The sequence below is a fragment of the Entelurus aequoreus genome, linkage group LG05 (genome assembly GCF_033978785.1).
Source record: "Entelurus aequoreus isolate RoL-2023_Sb linkage group LG05, RoL_Eaeq_v1.1, whole genome shotgun sequence".
NCBI classification, from domain to species: Eukaryota; Metazoa; Chordata; class Actinopteri; order Syngnathiformes; family Syngnathidae; genus Entelurus; species Entelurus aequoreus.
The window spans coordinates 899,940-922,805 of record NC_084735.1 but is presented as its reverse complement, the minus strand read 5'-3'; the positions used below and the strand labels follow the sequence as shown (position 1 = coordinate 922,805).

The window sequence follows — 22,866 nt, the reverse complement described above, 5'->3', positions numbered from 1 at the left end:
CTCTGAGTCAATGTCCGCTTTGGAGGAGAGGATGCTGCCGAGGTATGGGAAGTGGTCAACGTTTTCAAGGGGGGTGTTGTCCACGTTTATGGCGGGCTGATTAGTTGGCTGGTTGGGTGGAGGTTGATGTAGGACCTGGGTCTTCTTGATGTTGAGGGCAAGGCCCAGGGCTCTGTATGCCTTAGCAAAGGCATTCAAGATACCCTGAAGTTCTTCTGCTGAGTGTGCTGCGATGGCGTTGTCGTCCGCGTACTGAAGCTCCATGATAGTGGTGTTTCTAACTTTGCTCTTGGCTTTGAACCTGTTAAGGTTAAAGAGCCTGCCATCGGTTCTATACAGGATGGGGATCCCCTGTGGCAACTCTTTGCCAATGAGGTGCAGTATAGCACCAATAAAGATGGCAAACAGGGTGGGAGCCATGATACACCCTTGCTTGACACCCGTCTCCACAGTGAAAGGCTCAGACTCGGAGCCGCTGTTGCTGAGCACTGTGGCTGCCATGCCATCATGTAGAAGCCTCACTATTCTGATAAATTTATCGTGGCAGCCGCACCTCGACAGCACACTCCACAGAGCCTGACGGTCTACCGTGTCAAAGGCCTTTGTCAGGTCTATGAAGGCCATGTACAAAGGCTGTCTTTGTTCACGACATTTTTCCTGGAGTTGGCGGGCTGTAAAAATCATGTCGGCTGTGCCTCTAGCTGGGCGAAAGCCACACTGTGATTCTGGGAGTGCTTCCTCAGATAGTGGTAGCAATCGATTTGCAAGGACACGAGCTAAGATTTTGCCAGTTGTTGACAGGAGTGAGATGCCCCTGTAGTTTCCACAGTCAGCCTTGTCCCCCTTCTTGAATATGGTCACAATAAGAGCGTTCCTGAGCTCTGAGGGGAGTTCTTCTTTTTCCCAGACCTTGAGAAGTAGGGTGTGGATTTGATACAGCAGCTCTCTTCCACCTTCCTTTAGGATCTCCGCTGGGATCCCATCTGGTCCGGCAGCCTTGTTGTTCCTTAGACTCCTGATGGCATCTTGAACCTCTGTTATGGTGGGGGGTTCCCCCATATCTTCCCTGATGGGACTCTGGGGGATGTGGTTGGTGATGTCTGGTTCAGCTGTGCTGTCACGATTGAGGAGTTCCTGAAAGTGCTCCTTCCATCGGGCATTAATGGACTCATTGTCCTTTAGCAGCTGCTGCCCATCCTTTGAGCGCAGGGGGTTTAGGCCGCGGTAAGTTGGCCCATAGACAGCCTTGGTAGCACTAAAAAAGCCTCTGGTGTCCCCTGAGTCTGCTAGTCTCTGGATCTCCAGAGCCCTTTCAGTCCACCAGGAGTTCTTAAGCTCCCTTACCCGGCTCTGAACATCTGCCTTGGCTCTCGAGTGAGCTATTCTTTTGGCTTTACAGGTCACATCATTCTGCCAGGTGTGAAAGGCACTCCGTTTTTTGGAGATGAGCTGTTCTATCTCTGTGTCGTTCTCATCAAACCAGTCCTGGTGTTTTCTGGACTTGTACCCAAGGGTGGTTTTACAGGTAACGAGGATGGTTGATTTGAGCAGGTTCCAGTGTTCTTCGATGTTATCAGGGTATTCCTGCTGGAGGCTTTCCTCAAGGGATGTCTGAAGTTGCTGCTGGGTGGCAGTTTCATTCAGGCCTTCGAGGTTCAGCCTTGGCCGGATCTGCTTCTTTTGAACCCTCCTTTTCCTCTTAAGTCTGATGGACATTGTGGAGCGAATGAGGCGGTGATCTGTCCAACAGGCATCTGTGTCCAACATGGCCCTTGTGATGTTCACATCACAACGGTCCCTGGCTCGCACAATGACATAGTCAATGAGATGCCATTGTTTGGATCGAGGATGCCTCCAAGATGCCTTCAGTTTGTTTTTCTGGCGGAAGAGAGTGTTGGTAATTGTGAGGTTGTGCTGTGAACATTTGCTGAGAAGCAGGATTCCATTGGAGTTGATGTTCCCGATGCCTTCCTTCCCTATAGTGCCCTTCCAGAGGTGTTGGTCCCGGCCGACCCTGGCATTAAAGTCACCTAGGAGAATAATCTTATCCTCCTTTGGGATCCTAGACAGTGTCTCATCTAAGCAGGCGTAGAAGGTCTCTTTTACTTCGTCTTCAGAGTCTAAAGTAGGGGCATAGGCGCTGATAACTGTTGCCATCTGGTTGTTGGTGAGCACCAGACGGACAGTCATGAGACGTTCACTAATCCCCACGGGAAGTTCAGAGAGGTGACTAACAAGCTGGTTTCTGATGGCAAATCCAACCCCATGGATTCTGGGCTCATCAGAGGCTTTTCCTTTCCAGAAGAAAGTGTAGCCACCCTTTTCCTCCTTCAGTTGTCCTTCGTCTGCACGTCGGGTTTCGGAAAGTGCAGCTATGTCTATCCGGCATCTCTGCAGTTCCCTGGCAATGATCGCAGTTCTCCTCTCTGGTCTGTCGCTGGCCGTATTATCCATCATTGTGCGTACATTCCACGCTCCAAAATTCATATTTCGTGTTTTTCGACCGCATATGGTGATCCCTCTGGATGCGGTAGTCCAGTCGGGAGGTTAGAGGCAGGCTATTTTTAGGGCACCTTTTCTAGCCCCTTCCCCAGGTGGGGTGAGCAGAGTGGATCCTAAAGAGGACTGCTCAGTCGTGAGTGTAGCTGCCGAAGGGCTCTTTCTGCCTCATTCCAAGAGCCCAGCGACTGAATCTTGCACCCACCGCCTTATGTGCCAGTTTTTGACTGGAGGCTTCCAGATCTCACAATCCTACCCCCGTCGCCATTCGCTGGTCGCCATAGGACTTAATCCGGGATGTTAGGGTGGATTCCCTATATGGAGGACGCCTGTGCGTGGAATCTTTTAATGTGGGGAGACTGGTGCACGGTCAGCCACCACACAGTCCTTGGCATTGAGCGGGCCAGGGTCCAGTGGCATGGAGACCAAGACGACTGGGGACCCGTCTTTGCTGCAGCCTTCATCCGCCTTCCCAGCCGTTGTGGTGCATTCCGCTGCCGCCATCTTCCGCCTGGTCCACCGTTGAGGCGGTTTTCACTATTCGCCCATAGCTGGGGTTATTTACCCATAGCTGGGACAGGGGTTGACTGGGCACCAGGGCATGTCCACACACCGGTGGGCCTGCATGCCCCGTCTCTGGGGCCCCCTGCTGCTCCGAGATCCCGTACAACTTAGCCTGGAACCGCGAGGTTCCAGTTACCGTGTGTGGCCACGAGGAGGCATGTACGAGTCTTGACAATGGAGAGGCTATGTACCGGCTGAGGAGGCTTATGCACTCGGCTCCTCTTTTCGCCCTCTGAGACAGAGGGCTAGCCGGCGGCACTAGCTGAAAGCAATGAGTATCAGGCAGAAGCAGCATGCAGCATAGCAAGCAAAAGCGGCATGCAGCATGCACTAACTACAGGTACTACTACTCCAAGGCTACTGCACTAGACGCATCACATCGCCCTGTGCGATGTTTTCTGCACACACACACCGTCACACACACACACACACACACACACACACACACACACACACACACACACACACACACACACACACACACACACACACACACACATTGCAAAAATTGCAATCTAATCAGAAAACGAAAACTCAAAATTGCGCTCTAGCGCCCCCTAGGAAGAAAACACAGACAAAACTGCCTGTAACTCCCAGTAGGAATGTCGTAGAGACATGAAACAAAAACCTCAATGTAGGTCTCACTTAGACCTAGATTTCATACACTGACAAAACCCCCAGCAAAAATCAACAGGAAGTTTGCAATTCCCCCTTCAAAACAAAAGTTGTGTAAAAACAGTCACCTTTTTTCAAACATGATCTCCTCTGAGCGCGTTTGTCGTGTCGGCTTCAAATTAGCACAGGAGAGAGATTGAACCCTTCTGATTAAAAGTTGATGAAAGAGTTTTAATTTCTGCTCCGGTTTGGATTTTATGAGCCCTCAAAGTCGGTCCCGTCCATCGCTGCTTGCAGATTTAATTTCTTTTGTTATTTCATTTTTTTTTGTATTTACTATTTTAATTGGTTTTACCCTTTAAAATAGTTTTTAATCATATTTATTTTTATATTGGTTTTATATTTATTTATTTTTTTGTTTTTATTCAGTCATTGGTGGAGCTAGGGATAATATTTGAATATTGTTTTTAATATTGTTGTGCAGCACTTTGGAAACATTTTTGTCGTTTAAGTGTGCTATATAAATAAAGTGGATTGGATTGTTTTATATATATATATATATATATATATATATATATATATATATATATATATATATATATATATATATATATATATTTATTTATTTATTTATTTTTTATTTTTTTTTAAATGTTTTTTTAATTTATTTTTTAAATAATTACAAGGATCCCAGGAACTTAGTATTGTACTTCAGTTACTGGCTGGGTGAATAATTCCCTCATTGCTGCCTTACAGGTGACATATTCCCACTGTGCAGGTGTACCTAATGAAGTGGCTGATGTTTCTCCCTCCTTTTGTTCTGGACCTCGAGCAGGTCCTGAACCTGGTCCAGTCGTACGTGACGCTGCGCGTGCCCCTCTACGTGTCCTACGTCTTCCACTCGCCGGCGGGTGCCGGCGGCTGGCAGCACTTTGACCTCCAGACGGAGCTGCGCCTCACCTTCGTGTACGACACCGCCATCCTGTGGCGGGACGGCGTGGGCAGCCCCCCTCAGGCCGAGCTCCAGGGTGGGGACTCCTTTCTGTCGCCTCCGGTTTTTCCTTTAAACTCGTGTTTTTGTCCCCCCCAGGTGCGTTGTACCCCACCAGCATGCGCATCAACCGGCAAGGACGCCTGGTGGTCCACTTCCGCACCAAAGCCCGCTTCAGGGGTCTGTTTGTCCCGAGGGTCCGGACATCAGGTGAGTGTACTCACCTCCGCTCCTACGTGAAGTCCGGCTGTAAACGTCCGCCGCCTCTTGCCAGCGAGCTCCGTGTCCTCCACGGTGGTGAGCCCGGACCACCCCGGTCTGACCTTCAACCTCACCCTGGTGCGGAGCGAGCCCGGCTACAACCAGCCGGTGCAGCAGTGGACCTTCACCTCGGACTTTGCCGTGAGTCGGACCTTCCGAGTGTCCCTAACGAGCGCCGCCCTTCATCGAAGTCCCGCCTGTGCCTCAGGTCCGAGACTACTCGGGGACGTACGGCGTCAAGCTGGTCCCCTGCACCGCCGCCCGCCACGCCGAGTACTCGCTCCCGCCCGTGTGCAGTCCCGGGGAGCCCGTGGCCTTCGACCTGGACATCCGCTTCCAGCAAGTAAGGCAGACCGGACCTCAGGCGACCTCTGAACCCCGCCCCTTTGCTAAGTGCGAGCACGTTTGTCCAGGTGAGCGACCCGGTGGCGGTGGAGTTCAGTCTGAACACTCGGATGTTGTTGCTGTCCAGGAGGAGCTTGTGGCTCTCGGACGGCTCCGTGGGCTTCGGCCAGGAGAGCGACGTGGCCTTTTCTGAGGGTAGGAGCCTTAGGGACAGAACCTGGTCAGGGGTCTGAAGAACCTGGTCTAGGGTCTGAAGAACCTGGTCTAGGGTCTGAAGAACCTGGTCAGGGGTCTTAAGAACCTGGTCAGGGGTCTTAAGAACCTGGTCTAGGGTCTGAAGAACCTGGTCAGGGGTCTGAAGAACCTGGTCTAGGGTCTGAAGAACCTGGTCAGGGGTCTGAAGAACCTGGTCAGGGGTCTGAAGAACCTGGTCTAGGGTCTGAAGAACCTGGTCAGGTGTCTTAAGAACCTGGTCTAGGGTCTGAAGAACCTGGTCAGGGGTCTTAAGAACCTGGTCTAGGGTCTGAAGAACCTTCCATGTTAGTCCTGCATGATGGAGACTCTAAATAACAGACTTGAGTGTGTAATAGAAAACAAAGTCAGCTATCAAAGTCAAAAAGTGGCGTCCCTCAGGGCTCAATGTAAAGTCCCATACATTTTATTACATATTTACACTACCATACATATTTACACTACCATATTTACACTACCATATTTACACTACCATACATATTTACACTACCATTCATATTTACACTACCATACATATTTACACTACCATATTTACACTACCATACATATTTACACTACCATACATATTTACACTACCATATTTACACTACCATACATATTTACACTACCATATTTACACTACCATACATATTTACACTACCATTCATATTTACACTACCATACATATTTACACTACCATATTTACACTACCATACATATTTACACTACCATACATATTTACACTACCATATTTACACTACCATATTTACCCTACCATACATATTTACACTACCATATTTACACTACCATACATATTTACGCTACCATACATATTTACACTACCATATTTACACTACCATACATATTTACACTACCATTCATATTTACACTACCATACATATTTACACTACCACATTTACACTACCATACATATTTACACTACAATTCATATTTACACTACCATACATATTTACACTACCATTCATATTTACACTACCATATTTACACTACCATATTTACACTACAATACATATTTACACTACCATATTTACACTACCATATTTACACTACAATACATATTTACACTACCATATTTACACTACCATATTTACACTACAATACATATTTACACTACCATATTTACACTATCATATTTACACTACCATACATATTTACACTACCATATTTACACTACCATACATATTTACATTACCATATTTACACTACCATATTTGCACTACCGTATTACATTACCATATCTACATTACCATATTTACATTACCATATTTACACTACCATATTACATTACCATATCTACATTACCATATTTACATTACCATATTTACACTAGTATACATATTGACACTACCATATTTACACTACCATATTTACATTACCATATTTACACTACAGTATTACATTACCAGATATACATTACCATATTTACACTACCGTATTACATTACCATATTTACGTTACCATATTTACACTAGCATACATATTTACACTACCATATTTACACTACCATTTTTACACTACCGTATTACATTACCATATTTACATTACCATATTACATTACCATATTTACACTAGCATACATATTTACACTACCATATTTACACTACCGTATTACATTACCATATTTACATTACCATATTTACACTAGCATACATATTTACACTACCATATTTACACTACCATATTTGCACTACCATATTTGCACTACCGTATTACACTACCATATTTGCACTACCGTATTATATTACCATATTAACATTACCATATTTACATGACCATATTTACACATTTACACTAGCATACATATTGACACTACCATATTTACACTACTATATTTGCGCTACCGTATTACACTACCATATTTGCACTACCGTATTATATTACCATATTAACATTACCATATTTACATGACCATATTTACACATTTACACCAGCATACATATTGACACTACCATATTTACACTACTATATTTGCGCTACCGTATTACACTACCATATTTGCACTACCGTATTATATTACCATATTTACATTACCATATTTACACAAATACTGAAAATTGGTACCGCTATCGACCCCCAGGTACCGGGAATTGGTACCATATCGGTTCACATGTGAACAGTACCCATCCCTAGTGCCAGTCTTGTCTATTGTTGCGCCGTAAAAAGTATTAATACTGTAAGTATTGTACTTATTACACACCAGCTGTTTGATTGTAACACTCATCTTAGTTGTAGTTTTCATTATCAAATTTGGAAGTGTCGAAACCGCCATGTGAAAAAAAATCGCTAATGCTAATCGGTAGCATGTATATGACATATCCATTGTAAATTAGCATTGAGCTAGCACAAAAAAAACAAAAAAACAGTCAGAAATGTGATTACAAAACAAGATATAACAACTGGACAGCAGTTATCATAATCATCTCATTTTTAAGTTTGCAATAAAAATGATATTTTACTATTAAAAATAATAATATTTATGAACACACTCAAAACACCGAAAATTGGTACCGTTATCGACTCCCAGGTAGCGGGAATTGGTACCGTATCGGTTCAAATGTGAACAGTCTATTGTTGCGCCCTAAAAAGTGTTAATACTGTAAGTATTTGTGGAGGGGGGGCCTGGTCTGCGGGCCTGCCGCGGAGCGGGGTGTGGAAGGACCGGCCTTGAAGCACAGCTGGCAGGTGATTGGATTACCCAGCTGGGGCTGGTCATCCAATCACCTGCCGTACTTATTAGCAGCAGCCGAGACGAGACACGTTAGTTTGAGCCAGAAGTCGGTAGTACCGACATAATTACTAGTACTGGAGTACTAGAGTTGGTACCATCCCGAATGCTGGACCTTAGTCATAAAGAAGTGAAAGTGGTGGTTCTGTGGTGGTCAGGTGACACCATCTTTGGCCGCGTCATGGTGGACCCCGTGCAGAACCTGGGAGAGTCCTTCCTCTGCAGCATCGAGAAGGTCTTCCTGTGCACGGGAGCCGACGGCTACGTTCCCAAGTTCGATCCCGCGCGCTCCGAGTTCGGCTGCCTGGCCGACTCGCCCTCCCTGCTCTACAGGTTCAAAATCCTGGTGAGTCCACGTCCGCCGTCTTACTTTGATCCGGCTACAAGATTTGTCACCCGTCCCGCTTCGCCAGGACAAGGCTCAGCCCGAGACCCAGGCGCGGGTGTTTGGGGACGTGGACTTCAGCGCCGTGCTCGCCATGGACGACGCCTCGGCCCTGCCGCTGGTCCGGCAGCCCGGCTCGGACGGGTTCAAGCTGGACTCCAGGGCCATGTTCCAGGTAGCGCCCTCTGCTGTGTGTTCCATGCAACAAGACGCAGTATATATATATATATATATATATATATATATATATATATATATATATATATATATATATATATATATATATATATATATATATATATATATATATATATATATATATATATATATATATATATATATATATATATATATATATGTATATATATATATATATAATTATTTTTAACACTCTTATGTGTAGGCTCTGTTTGGGTCCCAGAGACCTTTACTCTGATTTTTTTTTTTTAAACTGTCATTGCTCAAAAATAATGATAATCACAATAAATGTTGTTATGAATTATTGACATATTTAAGGCTTCAATTACTTCAAATCAGATATTCTACTTTTATGGGGAAAATAGTGCATATTTTGTGTTTTCCCATTTACATAAATCAGGGTTGTATATATATATATATATATATATATATATATATATATATATATATATATATATATATATATATATATATATATATATATATATATATATATATATATATATATATATATATATATATATATATATATATATATATAATTGTTATATTACCTATTTTTAACACTCTTATGTGTAGGGTCTGTTTGGGTCCCAGAGACCTTTACTCTGATTTTTTTTTTTTAAACTGTCATTGCTCAAAAAATAATGATAATCACAATAAATGTTGTTATGAATTATTGACATATTTAAGGCTCCAATTACTTCCTATCAAATATTTTACTTTTATGGGGAAAATATTGCATATTTTGTGTTTTCCTTGTTTTTTCTTGTTTTTTCTTGTTTTTTTAACAAAAAGGGCAAAGCATAAGAAAACGTTTTTTTTTTTTTTTTAAATCTTATAATCAACAGATAGATCTGATGTTGATCTTTAGATTCAAGCTTTGAAAGGAAAATTAATTTATATTAATATAGGACCTATTTTTAATGCTTGTATGAGTGGGGTCCATTTGGGTCCCCGAGACCTTTAGTCGGATGTTTTAAATTGTTGTTAATTGTCTTTTTAATTTAAGGCTCCAATTACTTCACATCAAATATTCTACTTTTATGGGGACAATATTGCATATTTTGTGTTTTCCCATTTACATAAATCAGGTTGTTTTTTTTTACCGAAAGGGCAAAAACATAAGAAAACATTAAAAAAACAATAAAAACATATAATTCATGGATGGATCTGAAGTTGACCCAGAGATGTAAGCATTGAAAGGAAAATTAATATATATTTTTAACACTTTTATGACTGGGGTCCATTTGGGTCCCAGAGACATTTGGTTAGTATTTTTTTTTTTTTTCAATTGTCATTGCTGAAAAATAATAATGAATCAATGTTGTTAAGAATTATTGACACATTTAAGGCTCCAATTACTTTATGTCAAATATTCCACTTTTATGGGGAAACTATTGCATATTTTGTGTTTTCCATTTAAATAAAACAAAGTTGTTGTTTTTTACAAAAAGGGCAAAACAGAAGGAAAACATAAAAATAAACAAAAATTTTTTATAAACAACAGTTTTTAAGTTGATCTAGAGATTTAAGCCTTGAAAAGAAAATGTATATATATTTTGTAACACTTTTATGAGTGTTTTTTTTTTTTAAATTGTCATTGCTGAAAAAATAATAATGAATCAAAATCAATGTTGTTATGAATTATTGACATATTCAAGGCTACAATTACTTAATATCGAATATTCCACGTTTATGGGGAAAATGTTGCATATTTTGTGTTTTCCATTTAAATAAAACATTTTAATTTTTTTTAAAAGGGCAAAACATAAGAAAACATTAAAAAACCCAATAAAATCTTATAATCAACAGATTGATCTAAAGTTGATCTTGAGATTTAAGCATTGAAAGGAAAATTAATATATATTTTTAACACTTTTATGAGTGGGGTCCGTTTGGGTCCCTGAGACCTTTAGTGTGATTTTTTTTTTTTTTTTAAATTGACATCGCTGAAAATAAAATAATGAATCCAAATCAATGTTTTTATGAGTTATTGACATATTTAAGGCTACAATTACTTTATATCAAATATTCTACTTTTATGGGGAAAATATTGCATATTTTGTGTTTTCCATTTAAATAAAACAGGGTTGTTGTTTTTTTTACAAAAAGGGCAAAACATAAGGAAAACATTAAAATAAACAAAACAATTTTATAATCAACAGTTATTAAGTTGATGTAGAGATTTAAGCCTTGAAAAGAAAATGTATATATATTTTGTAACACTTTTATGAGTGTTTTTTTTTTTAAATTGTCATCGCTGAAAAAATAATAATGAATCAAAATCAATGTTGTCATGAATTATTGACATATTCAAGGCTCCAATTACTTCATATTGAATAGTCCACGTTTATGGGGAAAATATTGCATATTTTGTGTTTTCCATTTAAATAAAACAGGGTTTTTTTTTACAAAAAGGGCAAAACATAAGAAAACATTACAAAATTTACAAAAATTATTTATCATTAACAGATAGTTCTGAAGTTGATCTTGAGATTTAAGCGTTGAAAGGAAAATTAATATATATTTTTAACACTTTTATGAGTGGGGTCCGTTTGGGTCCCCGAGACCCTTAATGTGATTTTTTTATTTTTATTTTATTGTCATCGCTGAAAAATTAATAATGAATTAAAATTAATGTTGTTATGAATTATTTACATATTTAAGGCTCCAATTACTTCACATCAAATATTACACTTTTATGGGGAAAATATTGCATATTTTGTGTTTTCCATTTAAATAAAACATTTTAATTTTTTTTAAAAGGGCAAAACATAAGAAAACATTAAAAAACCCAATAAAATCTTATAATCAACAGATTGATCTAAAGTTGATCTTGAGATTTAAGCATTGAAAGGAAAATTAATATATATGTTTAACACTTTTATGAGTGGGGTCCGTTTGGGTCCCTGAGACCTTTAGTGTGATTTTTTTTTTTTTTTTTTTAAATTGACATCGCTGAAAATAAAATAATGAATCAAAATCAATGTTTTTCTGAGTTATTGACATATTTAAGGCTACAATTACTTTATATCAAATATTCTACTTTTATGGGGAAAATATTGCATATTTTGTGTTTTGCATTTAAATAAAACAGTTGTTGTTTTTTACAAAAAGGGAAAAACATAAGAAAAACATTGGAAAAACAAAACAAACTTATAATCAACAGTTTTTAAGTTGATCTAGAGATTTAAGCCTTGAAAGGAAAATATATATATATTTTGTAACACTTTTATGAGTGTTTTTTTTAAATTGTCATTGCTGAAAAAATAATAATGAATCAAAATCAATGTTGTTATGAATTATTGACATATTTAAGGCTACAATTATTTAATATCAAATATTCAATTTTTATGGGGAAAATATTGCATATTTTTGTGTTTTCCATTTAAATAAAACCGTTTTTTTAGTTTTTTTTAAAAGGGCAAAACATAAGGAAACATAAAAATAAACATAAAATCTATTTTTAACACTTTTATGAGTGGGGTCCGTTTGGGTCCCCGAGACCTTTAGTGTGAGGTTTTTTTTTTTTTAATTGTCATTGCTGAAAAAATAATAATGAATCAAAATCAATGTTGTTATGAATGATAGACATATTTAAGGCTACAATTACTTTATGTCAAATATTCAACTTTTATGGGGAAAATATTGCATATTTTGTGTTTTCCATTTCAATAAAACAGGTTTTTTTTACAAAAAGGGCAAAACATAAGAAAAACATTACAAAAAATAAAAATTATAATCAACAGTTTTTAAGTTGATCTAGAGATTTAAGTCTTGAAAGGAAAATGTATATATATTTTGTAACACTTTTATAAGTGTTTTTTTTTTTAATTGTCATTGCTGAAAAAATGTCATTGCTGAAAAAATAATAATGAATCAAAATCAATGTTGTCATGAATTATTGACATATTCAAGGCTCCAATTACTTAATATCGAATATTCCACGTTTATGGGGAAAATATTGCATATTTTGTGTTTTCCATTTAAATAAAACATTTTAGTTTTTTTTAAAAGGGCAAAACATAAGAAAACATTAAAAAAACACAATAAAATCTTATAATCAACAGATTGATCTAAAGTTGATCTTGAGATTTAAGCATTGAAAGGAAAATTAATATATATTTTTAACACTTTTATGAGTGGGGTCCGTTTGGGTCCCTGAGACCTTTAGTGTGATTTATTTATTTTAATTTTATTGTCATCGCTGAAAAATTAATAATAAATTAAAATTAATGTTGTTCAGAATTATTGATCTTTTTAAGGCTCCAATTACTTCACATCAAATATTCCACTTCTATGGGGAAAATATTGCATATTTTGTGTTTTCCATTTAAATAAAACAGTTTTTTGTTTTTTTTTACAAAAAGGGCAAAACATAAGAAAACATTAAAAAAAACAATCTTATAATCAACAGATATACTGAAGTTGACCTTGAGATCTAAGCATTGAAAGGAAAATGTATATATATTTTTAACACTTTTATGAGTGGGCTCCGTTTGGGTCCCCATGACCTTTAGTGTGATTTTTTTATTTTTTTAATTGTCATCAATGAAAAAATAATAATGAAACAAAACAAAATCAATGTTGTTATGAATTATTTACATATTCAAGGCTACAATTACTTCATATTGAGTATTCCACTTTTATGGGGAAAATATTGCATATTTTGTGTTTTCCATTTAAATAAAACCGTTTTTTTAGTTTTTTTTTAAACAGTAAAACATAAGAAAACTTTTTTTTTTAAAAACATAAAATATATTTTTAACACTTTTATGAGTGGGGTCCGTTTGGGTCCTCGAGACCTTTAGTGTGATTTTTTTTTTTTTTTAATTGTCATCGCTGAAAAAATAGTAATGAATCAAAATCAATGTTATTATGAATTATTGATCTGTTTAAGGCTCCAATTATTTCATATCAAATATTCTATTTTTATGGGGAAAATATTGCATATTTTGTGTTTTCTATTTAAATAAAACTGGGTTTTTTTTTACAAAAAGGGCAAAACATAACAAAACATTTAATAAAAACAATAAAATATTATAATCAACAGATAGATCTGAAGCTGATCTAGAGATTTAAGCATTGAAAGGAAAATTAATATATATATTTTTAACACTTTTATGAGTGGGGTCCATTCGGGTCCCCCAATTATTATTTTTTCAATTGTCAATGTTATGAATTATTGACATATTCAAGACTCCATTACTTTATATAAAATATTCCACTTTTATGGGGAAAATATTGCATATTTTGTGTTTTCCATTTAAATAATTTTTTTTTTTTTTTTACAAAAAGGGCAAAACATTACAAAACATTAACATCTTTTAATCAACAGATAAATCTAAAATGTATCTAGATATTAAAGCGTTGAAAGAAAAATATATTTATATTAATATATGACCTATTTTTAACACTTTTATGAGTGGGCTCCATTTGGGTCCCAGAGACCTTTAGTGTGAGTTTGTTTGTTTTTTAACTGTAATTGCTCAGAAAATAATAATAAATGAAAAAATCAATGTTGTTATGAATTATTGACATATTTAATGCTCCAATTACTTCACATCAAATACTCCACTTTTATGGGGAAAATATTGCATATTTTGTGTTTTCCATTTAAATAAAACCGTTTTTTTTTTGTTTTTTTTAAAGGGCAAAACATAAGAAAACATTTTTTTTTTTAAACAAAATATATTTTTAACACTTTTATGAGTGGGGTCCGTTTGGGTCCTCGAGACCTTTAGTGTGATTTTTTTTTTTTAATTGTCATCGCTGAAAAAATAGTAATGAATCAAAATCAATGTTATTATGAATTATTGATCTGTTTAAGGCTCCAATTATTTCATATAAAATATTCTATTTTTATGGGGAAAATGTTGCATATTTAGTGTTTTCTATTTAAATAAAACTGGGGTTTTTTTTACAAAAAGGGCAAAACATAAAAAAACATTTAATAAAAACAATAAAATATAATCAACAGATAGATCTGAAGCTGATCTAGAGATGTAAGCATTGAAAGGAAAATTAATATATATATTTTTAACACTTTTATGAGTGGGGTCCATTCGGAACATTAACATCTTTTAATCAACAGATAAGTCTAAAATGTATCTAGAGATTAAAGCGTTGAAAGAAAAATGTATGTATATTAATATATGACCTATTTTTAACACTTTTATGAGTGGGCTCCGTTTGGGTTTAGTGTGAGTTTGGTTTTTTTTAACTGTAATTGCTCAGAAAATAATAATAAATGAAAAATCAATGTTATGAATTATTGACATATTTAATGCTCCAATTACTTCACATCAAATACTCCACTTTTATGGGGAAAATATTGCATATTTTGTGTTTTCCATTTAAATAAAAAAAAAAGCTTGTTTTTGACAAAAAGGGAATTAAATGTAGTAAAACTTTAAAAAAATATTTTAAAAATGTAAATATACAATCGACAGATAAATCTAAAGTTGATCTAGAGATTTAAGCATTGAAAGTAAAAATAATATATATTAATATATGACTTATTTTTAACACTTTTATGAGTGAGCTCCTTTTGGGTCTTCGAGACTTTTCGCCATTGCTCAAAAAATAATAATGAATCAAAATCAATGTTGTTATGAATTATTGACATATTTAAAACTCCAATTGCTTCACATCAAATATTCCACTCTGAAATAGTTTTTGGGGAAAATATTGCAGATTTGTTTTTTTTGCCATAAAAACGTTGTTTTTTTCATAAAAAGGGCATAAAACATTTTAAAACCTTAAACTTTATGTCAAGGGATAGATCTGAAGTTGATCTGTAATTATTTAAGTGATGAAAGTTAAAAAAAAATATTGATATATGAATGCTGCTAATGCTATAGTGAATTCAATTAAGCTGCTAAAACTTATTACTCATCCTTTTTGTGTTCGGGCTCAAAAATATAAGGTTCTGGATCATAATTATCCCAAAGTAATCACAAAGTCTGCCTGATTAGCATTGTTGTTGATGGGGAAGGGATCTGTGGCTCCTCCTCTACGTCATTATCTCTCAAAATGTCTCGGGATCTCCGTAAGATTGATACTATTTTGATCATGTCTATCCTAGCGAGAGTGAAAATATCACAGTAAGTGTTTCTTTTATTATGGTTAGTTTGTATGTTTAGCACCTAGCAATGCTGCTAATGCTACAGTGTCACAATAACGCTACATCCGTTTAGCACCCGGCTTCTAAAACTTATTACTCATCCTCTTTGTGTTCGGGCTCAAAAATATAAAGTTCTGGATCATAATTGTCCCAAAGTAATCACAAAGTCTGCTTGATTAGCATTGTTGTTGATGGGGAAGGGATCTGTGGATCCTCCTCTACGTCATTATCTCTCAAAATGTCTCGGGAATCTCCGTGAGATTGATACTATTTTGATCATATCTATCCTAGCGAGAGTCGAAATATTACAATAAGTGTTTGTTTTATTATGTTTTATTATGTTTAGTTTGTATGTTTAGCACCTAGCAATGCTGCTAATACTACAATGAATTAAATAAAGCTTCTAAAACATATTGCCCATCCTCTTTGTGTTCGGGCTCAAAAATATAAGGTTCTGGATCATAATTATCCCAAAGTAATCCCAAAGTCTGCCTGATTAGCATTGTTGTTGATGGGGAAGGGATCTGTGGCTCCTCCTCTACGTCATTATCTCTCAAAATGTCTCGGGATCTCCGTAAGATTGATACTATTTTGATCATGTCTATCCTAGCGAGAGTGAAAATATCACAGTAAGTGTTTTGTTTTATTGTGGTTAGTTTGTATGTTTAGCACCTAGCAATGCTGCTAATGGTATAATGAATTAAATAAAGCTTGTAAAACATATTGCTCATCCTCTTTGTGTTCGGGCTCAAAAATATAAGGTTCTGGATCATAATTTTCCCAAAGTAATCACAAAGTCTGCTTGATTAGCATTGTTGTTGATGGGAGAGGGATCTGTGGCTCCTCCTCTACGTCATTATCTCTCAAAATGTCTCGGGATCTCCGTGAGATTGATACTATTTTGATCATGTCTATCCCAGCGAGAGTGAAAATATCACAGTAAGTGTTTTGTTTTATTATGGTTAGTTTGTATGTTTAGCACCTAGCAATGCTGCTAATGCTACAGTGTCACAATAACGCTACATCCTTTTAGCGCTCGGCTTCTAAAACTTATTGCTCATCCTCTTTGTGTTCGGGCTCAAAAATATAAGGTTCTGGATCATAATTGTTCCCAAAGTAATCACAAAGTCTGCTTGATTAGCATTGTTGTTAAAGGGGAAGGGATCTGTGGCTCCTCCTCTACGTCATTATCTCTCAAAATGTCTCGGGAATCTCCGTGAGATTGATACTATTTTGATCATATCTATCCCAGCGAGAGTGGAAATATTACAATAAGTGTTTGTTTTATTATGCTTTATTATGTTTAGTTTGTATGTTTAGCACCTAGCAATGCTGCTAATGCTATAATGAATTAAATAAAGCTTCTAAAACATATTGCTCATCCTCTTTGTGTTCGGGCTCAAAAATATAAGGTTCTGGATCATAATTTTCCCAAAGTAATCACAAAGTCTGCTTGATTAGCATTGTTGTTGATGGGGAAGGGATCTGTGGCTCCTCCTCTACATCATTATCTCTCAAAATGTCTCAGGAATCTCTGTGAGATTGATACTATTTGATTATATCTACTTACTCGCACGCTTTATAAGTCTTTTAAGTGTCATAAATCAGATCAAACTTCATTTTTTCTTCCACTGTACTGCCACTTTAAGAGCATTTGAACCTGAAAGTCATTCCTGGTGTTTTCTCCAGGTGGCGTCGGGTCGTGAGTGGTACATCCACACCATCTACACCGTCCGCTCCAAGGAAAACGCCAACCGCGGGATCGGGAAGCGCAGCCTGGAACGCCAGTCCTTCACGTCCGCGGGCGGCGGCGGCGATCGGCCCAGGAGGTCGGTCGGCGAGCAGGTCCCGGAGGTCGCCACGGACATCGGCGGCGACAACAACCGCGGCACCAACATCATGCACGTGGCGCTGGAACGCAGCGAGCGACGGAAGGGAGGCGGAGACGAGGCGCCGGCGCGCGGGGCGGAGCCGGGCGGCGACGAGGGCGACGAGGGCGCGGTGACGGTGGCCGGCGCGCTGGTGGGCGTGTTGCTGGCGGCGCTGGTGGGCGCGGCGCTGACGCTGGCGCTCCGCTCCAGGCAGAAGGACGGGTGGCGGGAGGCGGTCAAAGGCTCCGTCAGCGCCGAGCCCATGCTGGTGGTCCGCATGCACGACTGCCGCGACAGCTCCGAGGTCTAAGCCGGCAGAAACACATTTTATACCACTTTTTAGGACCTCTCTTTCACCGCCACTGCAATGGCGACTGGTCGCGTCCCACTTGTGACTTCCGGTGCCTGAAGACGCCATCACGTCCCCTCCGGGACCTCGTCACGGGATTTCACCTCACCTTTTTTTTTTGTTGACTTCTTTTCTCTCCTTTAGGATGAAATTTAGAACAAATATCCCTCACTTGTGTACTCAGAAGTGCCGTAAGGACTCGCACTGGACACTTCATTAGGTACACCAATTCAGAAAATATCTTCACTTTTCATTTGGACTTTTTTTGTACTGTTTGTCATATTTTGATGAGTCTAAATCAGGGGTCCCCAAACTACGGCCCGCCAGCGCCCAAAATATCCGGCTCGTAGATTGATTAATTAATTGGATTGGTGGCTAGAAAGGACATATTAAAAAAATTTCAATTAAAAAATTTAATTAACATGTATTTTATTTTTTTATCTGTCCTTTCTATTTTATTTTATTTATTTTAATTTTTTTTAATGGGTTGATGGATCGGCTAGAAAGGACATATCTACAAAAAAAAAAAAAAGGAATTAAATTTAAAAAATGTAAAAAACATTTTTAATCCGCCCTTTCTAGCCCATCCATCAATCCATAAAAAAATAAAATAAAATAAAATAGAAGGGCCAGGTTAAAAAAAAAAAAAAAGTATTTTTTTTAAATTTTATTTTATTTTTTTCTCAATTGTATGGATTGCTGGATGGGCTAGAAAAGACATATTATAAAAATGAAAAAATAAAAACAAGAAAATTGAATTACATTTTATTTTTTTTATAAATCTGTCCTTTCTGTTTTTTTTATTTTTTTTAATGTATTGTTGGATAGGCTAAAAAGGAAAAATTTATTAAAAAAAATGTAAATAAAAATTAAATTACATTTTAAAAATAAAATGAATCAGTCCTTTCTCGCCCATTTATCAATCCATTACAAATAAAAAATTAAATAAAATAGAAAGGACGAATTAAAAAAAAAAAATGTAATTGAATTCTCTTTTTTTTTTCTTTTTTGTTTTGTTTTTAACATGTCCTTTCTATTTTTTTTTTTTTTAAAGGATTGATGGATGGGCTAGAAAGGACATATTTAAAAAAAAAATATATATATATATATATATATATATATACTTATATATATATATATATATATATATATATATATATATATATATATATATATATATATATATATATATATATATATATATATATATATATATATATATATATATATATATATATATATATATATATATATGTGGAAGTTGCTTCCTATCCGTTCCACTATTATACACGGCACAGCAGTCCAGCTTGCAGTTTCTAACAATGTTTTAATGTCCATAGAACTTCTCACAGATTTCTCTCCAGCAGGACGTGACTTTTCAGCCACGTGCGTATCCTATCCCCCTCCTGCTCTCGGCCGCTCACTGTTAAAGACAACAGATGATTAGATTAACACGTACCACCCGTGAAATCTAATCACCTGCCAGCTGTGTCTCGCCGTCAGCACATGCCCCTCCCCTATCCGATCGTGCTCGTCCCCAGCACCATAGACGATGTCATGCGCTATACGAGCAGTCGTGTTCGCTTGTGTGCTATGTTCTGTGCGACACGAGCAGTCGTGTTCGCTTGTGTGCGATATCATGTGCGATACGAGCAGTCTGCGATATCATGTGCGATGCAAGCAGTCATATTCACTTGTGTGCGATGTCGTGTGCGATATGAGCGGTCGTGTTCACTTGTGCAAAGCTGGACAGCCTGTTGACGCCTAAAAGCACACAATTTCTTCTACTTTGCCAAAGTCATTGACAAAAGGTGACCATGCTAGGCTATAGGCTACTAGTAGAGCTTGCAGCTACACAACAGCTAAGCACACAACATTGTCACAACACTGCAGTGTAAAACAGCACATGCGTCAATATAAACACGTATCAAATGATTATAGTTGCATGTTACTTGCACACGCAAAGTCTCCAAGGCTTATTAGGAAGTGTCCAGTAACAAACGTGTCCGCATCCTTCAACTTGCTGCATCGCGAGCTCAACTTCATGAATTGAGCTGCTACGTATGTGAAATGTAATCGTTTATTAAGCCGAAGTTGATGTTTTTTGTGTAGTTTTTTTTGTTTTTTTTACAAGACATACTACTTTGTGTTTTTATTGTGTTGTGTGATAGTGTCAATGTTTCACACGCTGTATGTTTGTCACTAGAACATTCCAACGACGCACATAATATTCATATTGTTTACCTGCTGATGACAACACAACCAAACTATGCAATGCAAATGTATGTTCATCACATAAACACCAATGCTAAAGACAGTCGCACTCAAACTTGATATCACATTGTGTCTACTTATGATTTTTTTTATTTGTACATGTATTTGATGAAATGGATGTTAATCATTAATTAATTTGCCGACACAGTATAGAAGAAATATAGAATTTGTATGTGAGAAAGCAGTTTTTTTTAGGTTGTAATAAACATAAATAATTTGGGAGAAATTGTTTTAAAGATCAAATTGTTGTGCTATTGACATTTAAACTTAGGACATACTAGTAAAGTTTGGTCATGGATGGTAATTGAATAACAACAAAAAGCTGATTGTTTAATATCATTTTATTTTGAAATAAAAGCGATACCGGAAGCGGAAGTTGTTATTTTTAAAGACCACTGACTGGCTTGTAGGAGAAAACAAGTGTGGTGTTGTAGTCTGCGTTTGTATATTCAATTATTATGATCCACGATCAACAATACAACCACATAGTTTTTCCCCCCGACAGGTCAGTCATGTATTGGCTTTTAGTAGCAACTTCCGGTTCCGGTGTTTCGTTTCTGTTGACGATTTTTTTTGTTATTGTTTGAAACATAACATTGTTTTAGATCTAGTAACTGCTTTTCGACGCTGTGTTATTCATCTTTTGGCATTTCAAATAATAATGGCCCAAAATTACCTAAGATATATCTCTTTCATGAAAAAAAAAATGACAGTTGCTCATTTCCTCGTTCTGGACTTTGCCGCAAAGTGTCGCCATCTAGCGGACAGAGCTGTAACCTACAACAACGGTGCCTCTTTGGTCACGCCCACCCAGGAAAGAAGGGCGGAAGGTGATTGGCTGCCAAGGGCCTGATGACGTGTTATCACAACCAGGTCGTTTCCGGTGTTTTCATCCCAGCTCGCCAGCACGAAGAAGCCTCGCCGCGGTTGTCGTGTCGCCTTGTTAAACACAACATGGCCGCAGCGTCCGGGGACGTCCTGAGGCAGGAGCTCACCTGCGTCATTTGCTTGGACTACTTCAAAGACGCCGTCATCCTCAAGTGCGGCCACAATTTCTGCCACTTTTGCATCTCCATGCACTGGGACGAAAATGGCGGCGACTATGGCTACCAGTGCCCGCAGTGTAGGACGGTAATGTCGCCCAATTGTCCTAGTGGTAACACCGGTAATGTCGCCCAATTGTCCTGGTGGTAGCACCCGCCATGTTGTTTGGCGCCGTAATTTGTTGGACGAGCTAGCTGGTCGCTAACGTTAGCATCTCCATAGCTTTAACGTGTTGGTCGTGACGTCACGTTCTAACTCCCGCCCTTTGAACCCCCCCCACCCTCCCCGCGATATCACGTGCGATACGAGCAGTCGTGTTTGCTTGTGTGCGATACGAGCAGTCGTGTTCGCTTGTGTGCGATACGAGCAATCGTGTTCACTTGTGTGCGATACAAGCAGTCATGTTCGTTTGTGTGCGATACGAGCAATCGTGTTCACTTGTGTGCGATAGCATGTGCGATACAAGCAGTCGTGTTCACTTGTGTGCGATACGAGCAGTCGTGCTCACTTGTGTGCGATAAGAGCAGTCGTGCTCACTTTTGTGCGATACGAGCAGTCGTGTTCACTTGCGTGCGACACGAGCAGTCCTGTTCACTTGTGTGCGATACGAGTTTTCGTGTTCACTTGCGTGCGACACGAGCAGTCATGTTCACTTGTGTGCGATACGAGCAGTCGTGTTCACTTGTGTGCGATACGAGCAATCGTGTTCACTTGTGTGCGATGGCACGTGCGATACAAGCAGTCGTGTTCACTTGTGTGCGACACGAGCAGTCGTGTTCGTTTGTGTGCGATACGAGCAGTCGTGTTCGTTTGTGTGCGATACGAGCAATCGTGTTCACTTGTGTGCAATAGCATGTGCGATACAAGCAGTCGTGTTCACTTGTGTGCGATACGAGCAGTCCTGCTCACTTGTGTGCGATACGAGCAGTCATGCTCACTTTTGTGCGATACGAGCAGTCGTGTTCACTTGCGTGCGACACAAGCAGTCCTGTTCACTTGTGTGCGATACGAGCTTTCGTGTTCACTTGCGTGCGACACGAGCAGTCATGTTCACTTGTGTGCGATACGAGCAGTCGTGTTCACTTGTGTGCGATACGAGCAATCGTGTTCACTTGTGTGCGATAGCATGTGCAATACATGCAGTCGTGTTCACTTGTGTGCGATACGAGCAGTCGTGTTCGTTTGTGTGCGATACGAGCAATCGTGTTCACTTGTGTGCGATAGCATGTGCGATACAAGCAGTCGTGTTCACTTGTGTGCGATACGAGCAGTCATGCTCACTTGTGTGCGATACGAGCAGTCGTGCTCACTTTTGTGCGATACAAGCAGTCGTGTTCACTTGCGTGCGACACGAGCAGTCCTGT

The 22,866-nt window shown here is 38.2% G+C and overlaps 2 protein-coding genes across 3 annotated transcripts in view; both read left to right on the top strand.

Annotated features, from left to right (window-relative positions):
- The window catches only part of LOC133649511 (FRAS1-related extracellular matrix protein 2-like), a 112,360-nt gene extending 93,504 nt beyond the window's left edge, over nucleotides 1–18,856 (top strand). The window contains exons 17-24 of the mRNA XM_062046100.1: nucleotides 4,514–4,706; nucleotides 4,769–4,879; nucleotides 4,944–5,071; nucleotides 5,139–5,273; nucleotides 5,344–5,470; nucleotides 8,411–8,598; nucleotides 8,666–8,812; nucleotides 17,654–18,856. Of these exons, the coding sequence (XP_061902084.1) occupies nucleotides 4,514–4,706; nucleotides 4,769–4,879; nucleotides 4,944–5,071; nucleotides 5,139–5,273; nucleotides 5,344–5,470; nucleotides 8,411–8,598; nucleotides 8,666–8,812; nucleotides 17,654–18,145 (1,521 nt within the window). The 3' untranslated portion in view covers nucleotides 18,146–18,856. The remainder of the gene's footprint in view (nucleotides 1–4,513; nucleotides 4,707–4,768; nucleotides 4,880–4,943; nucleotides 5,072–5,138; nucleotides 5,274–5,343; nucleotides 5,471–8,410; nucleotides 8,599–8,665; nucleotides 8,813–17,653) is intronic.
- A 2,471-nt stretch (nucleotides 18,857–21,327) lies between these two features.
- Nucleotides 21,328–22,866, top strand: part of LOC133650000 (zinc-binding protein A33-like) — a 40,902-nt gene continuing 39,363 nt past the window's right edge. For both annotated transcript variants that reach the window (XM_062046727.1, XM_062046726.1), the window contains exon 1: nucleotides 21,328–21,589. In XM_062046727.1, the coding sequence (XP_061902711.1) occupies nucleotides 21,413–21,589 (177 nt within the window). In that variant the 5' untranslated portion in view covers nucleotides 21,328–21,412. The remainder of the gene's footprint in view (nucleotides 21,590–22,866) is intronic.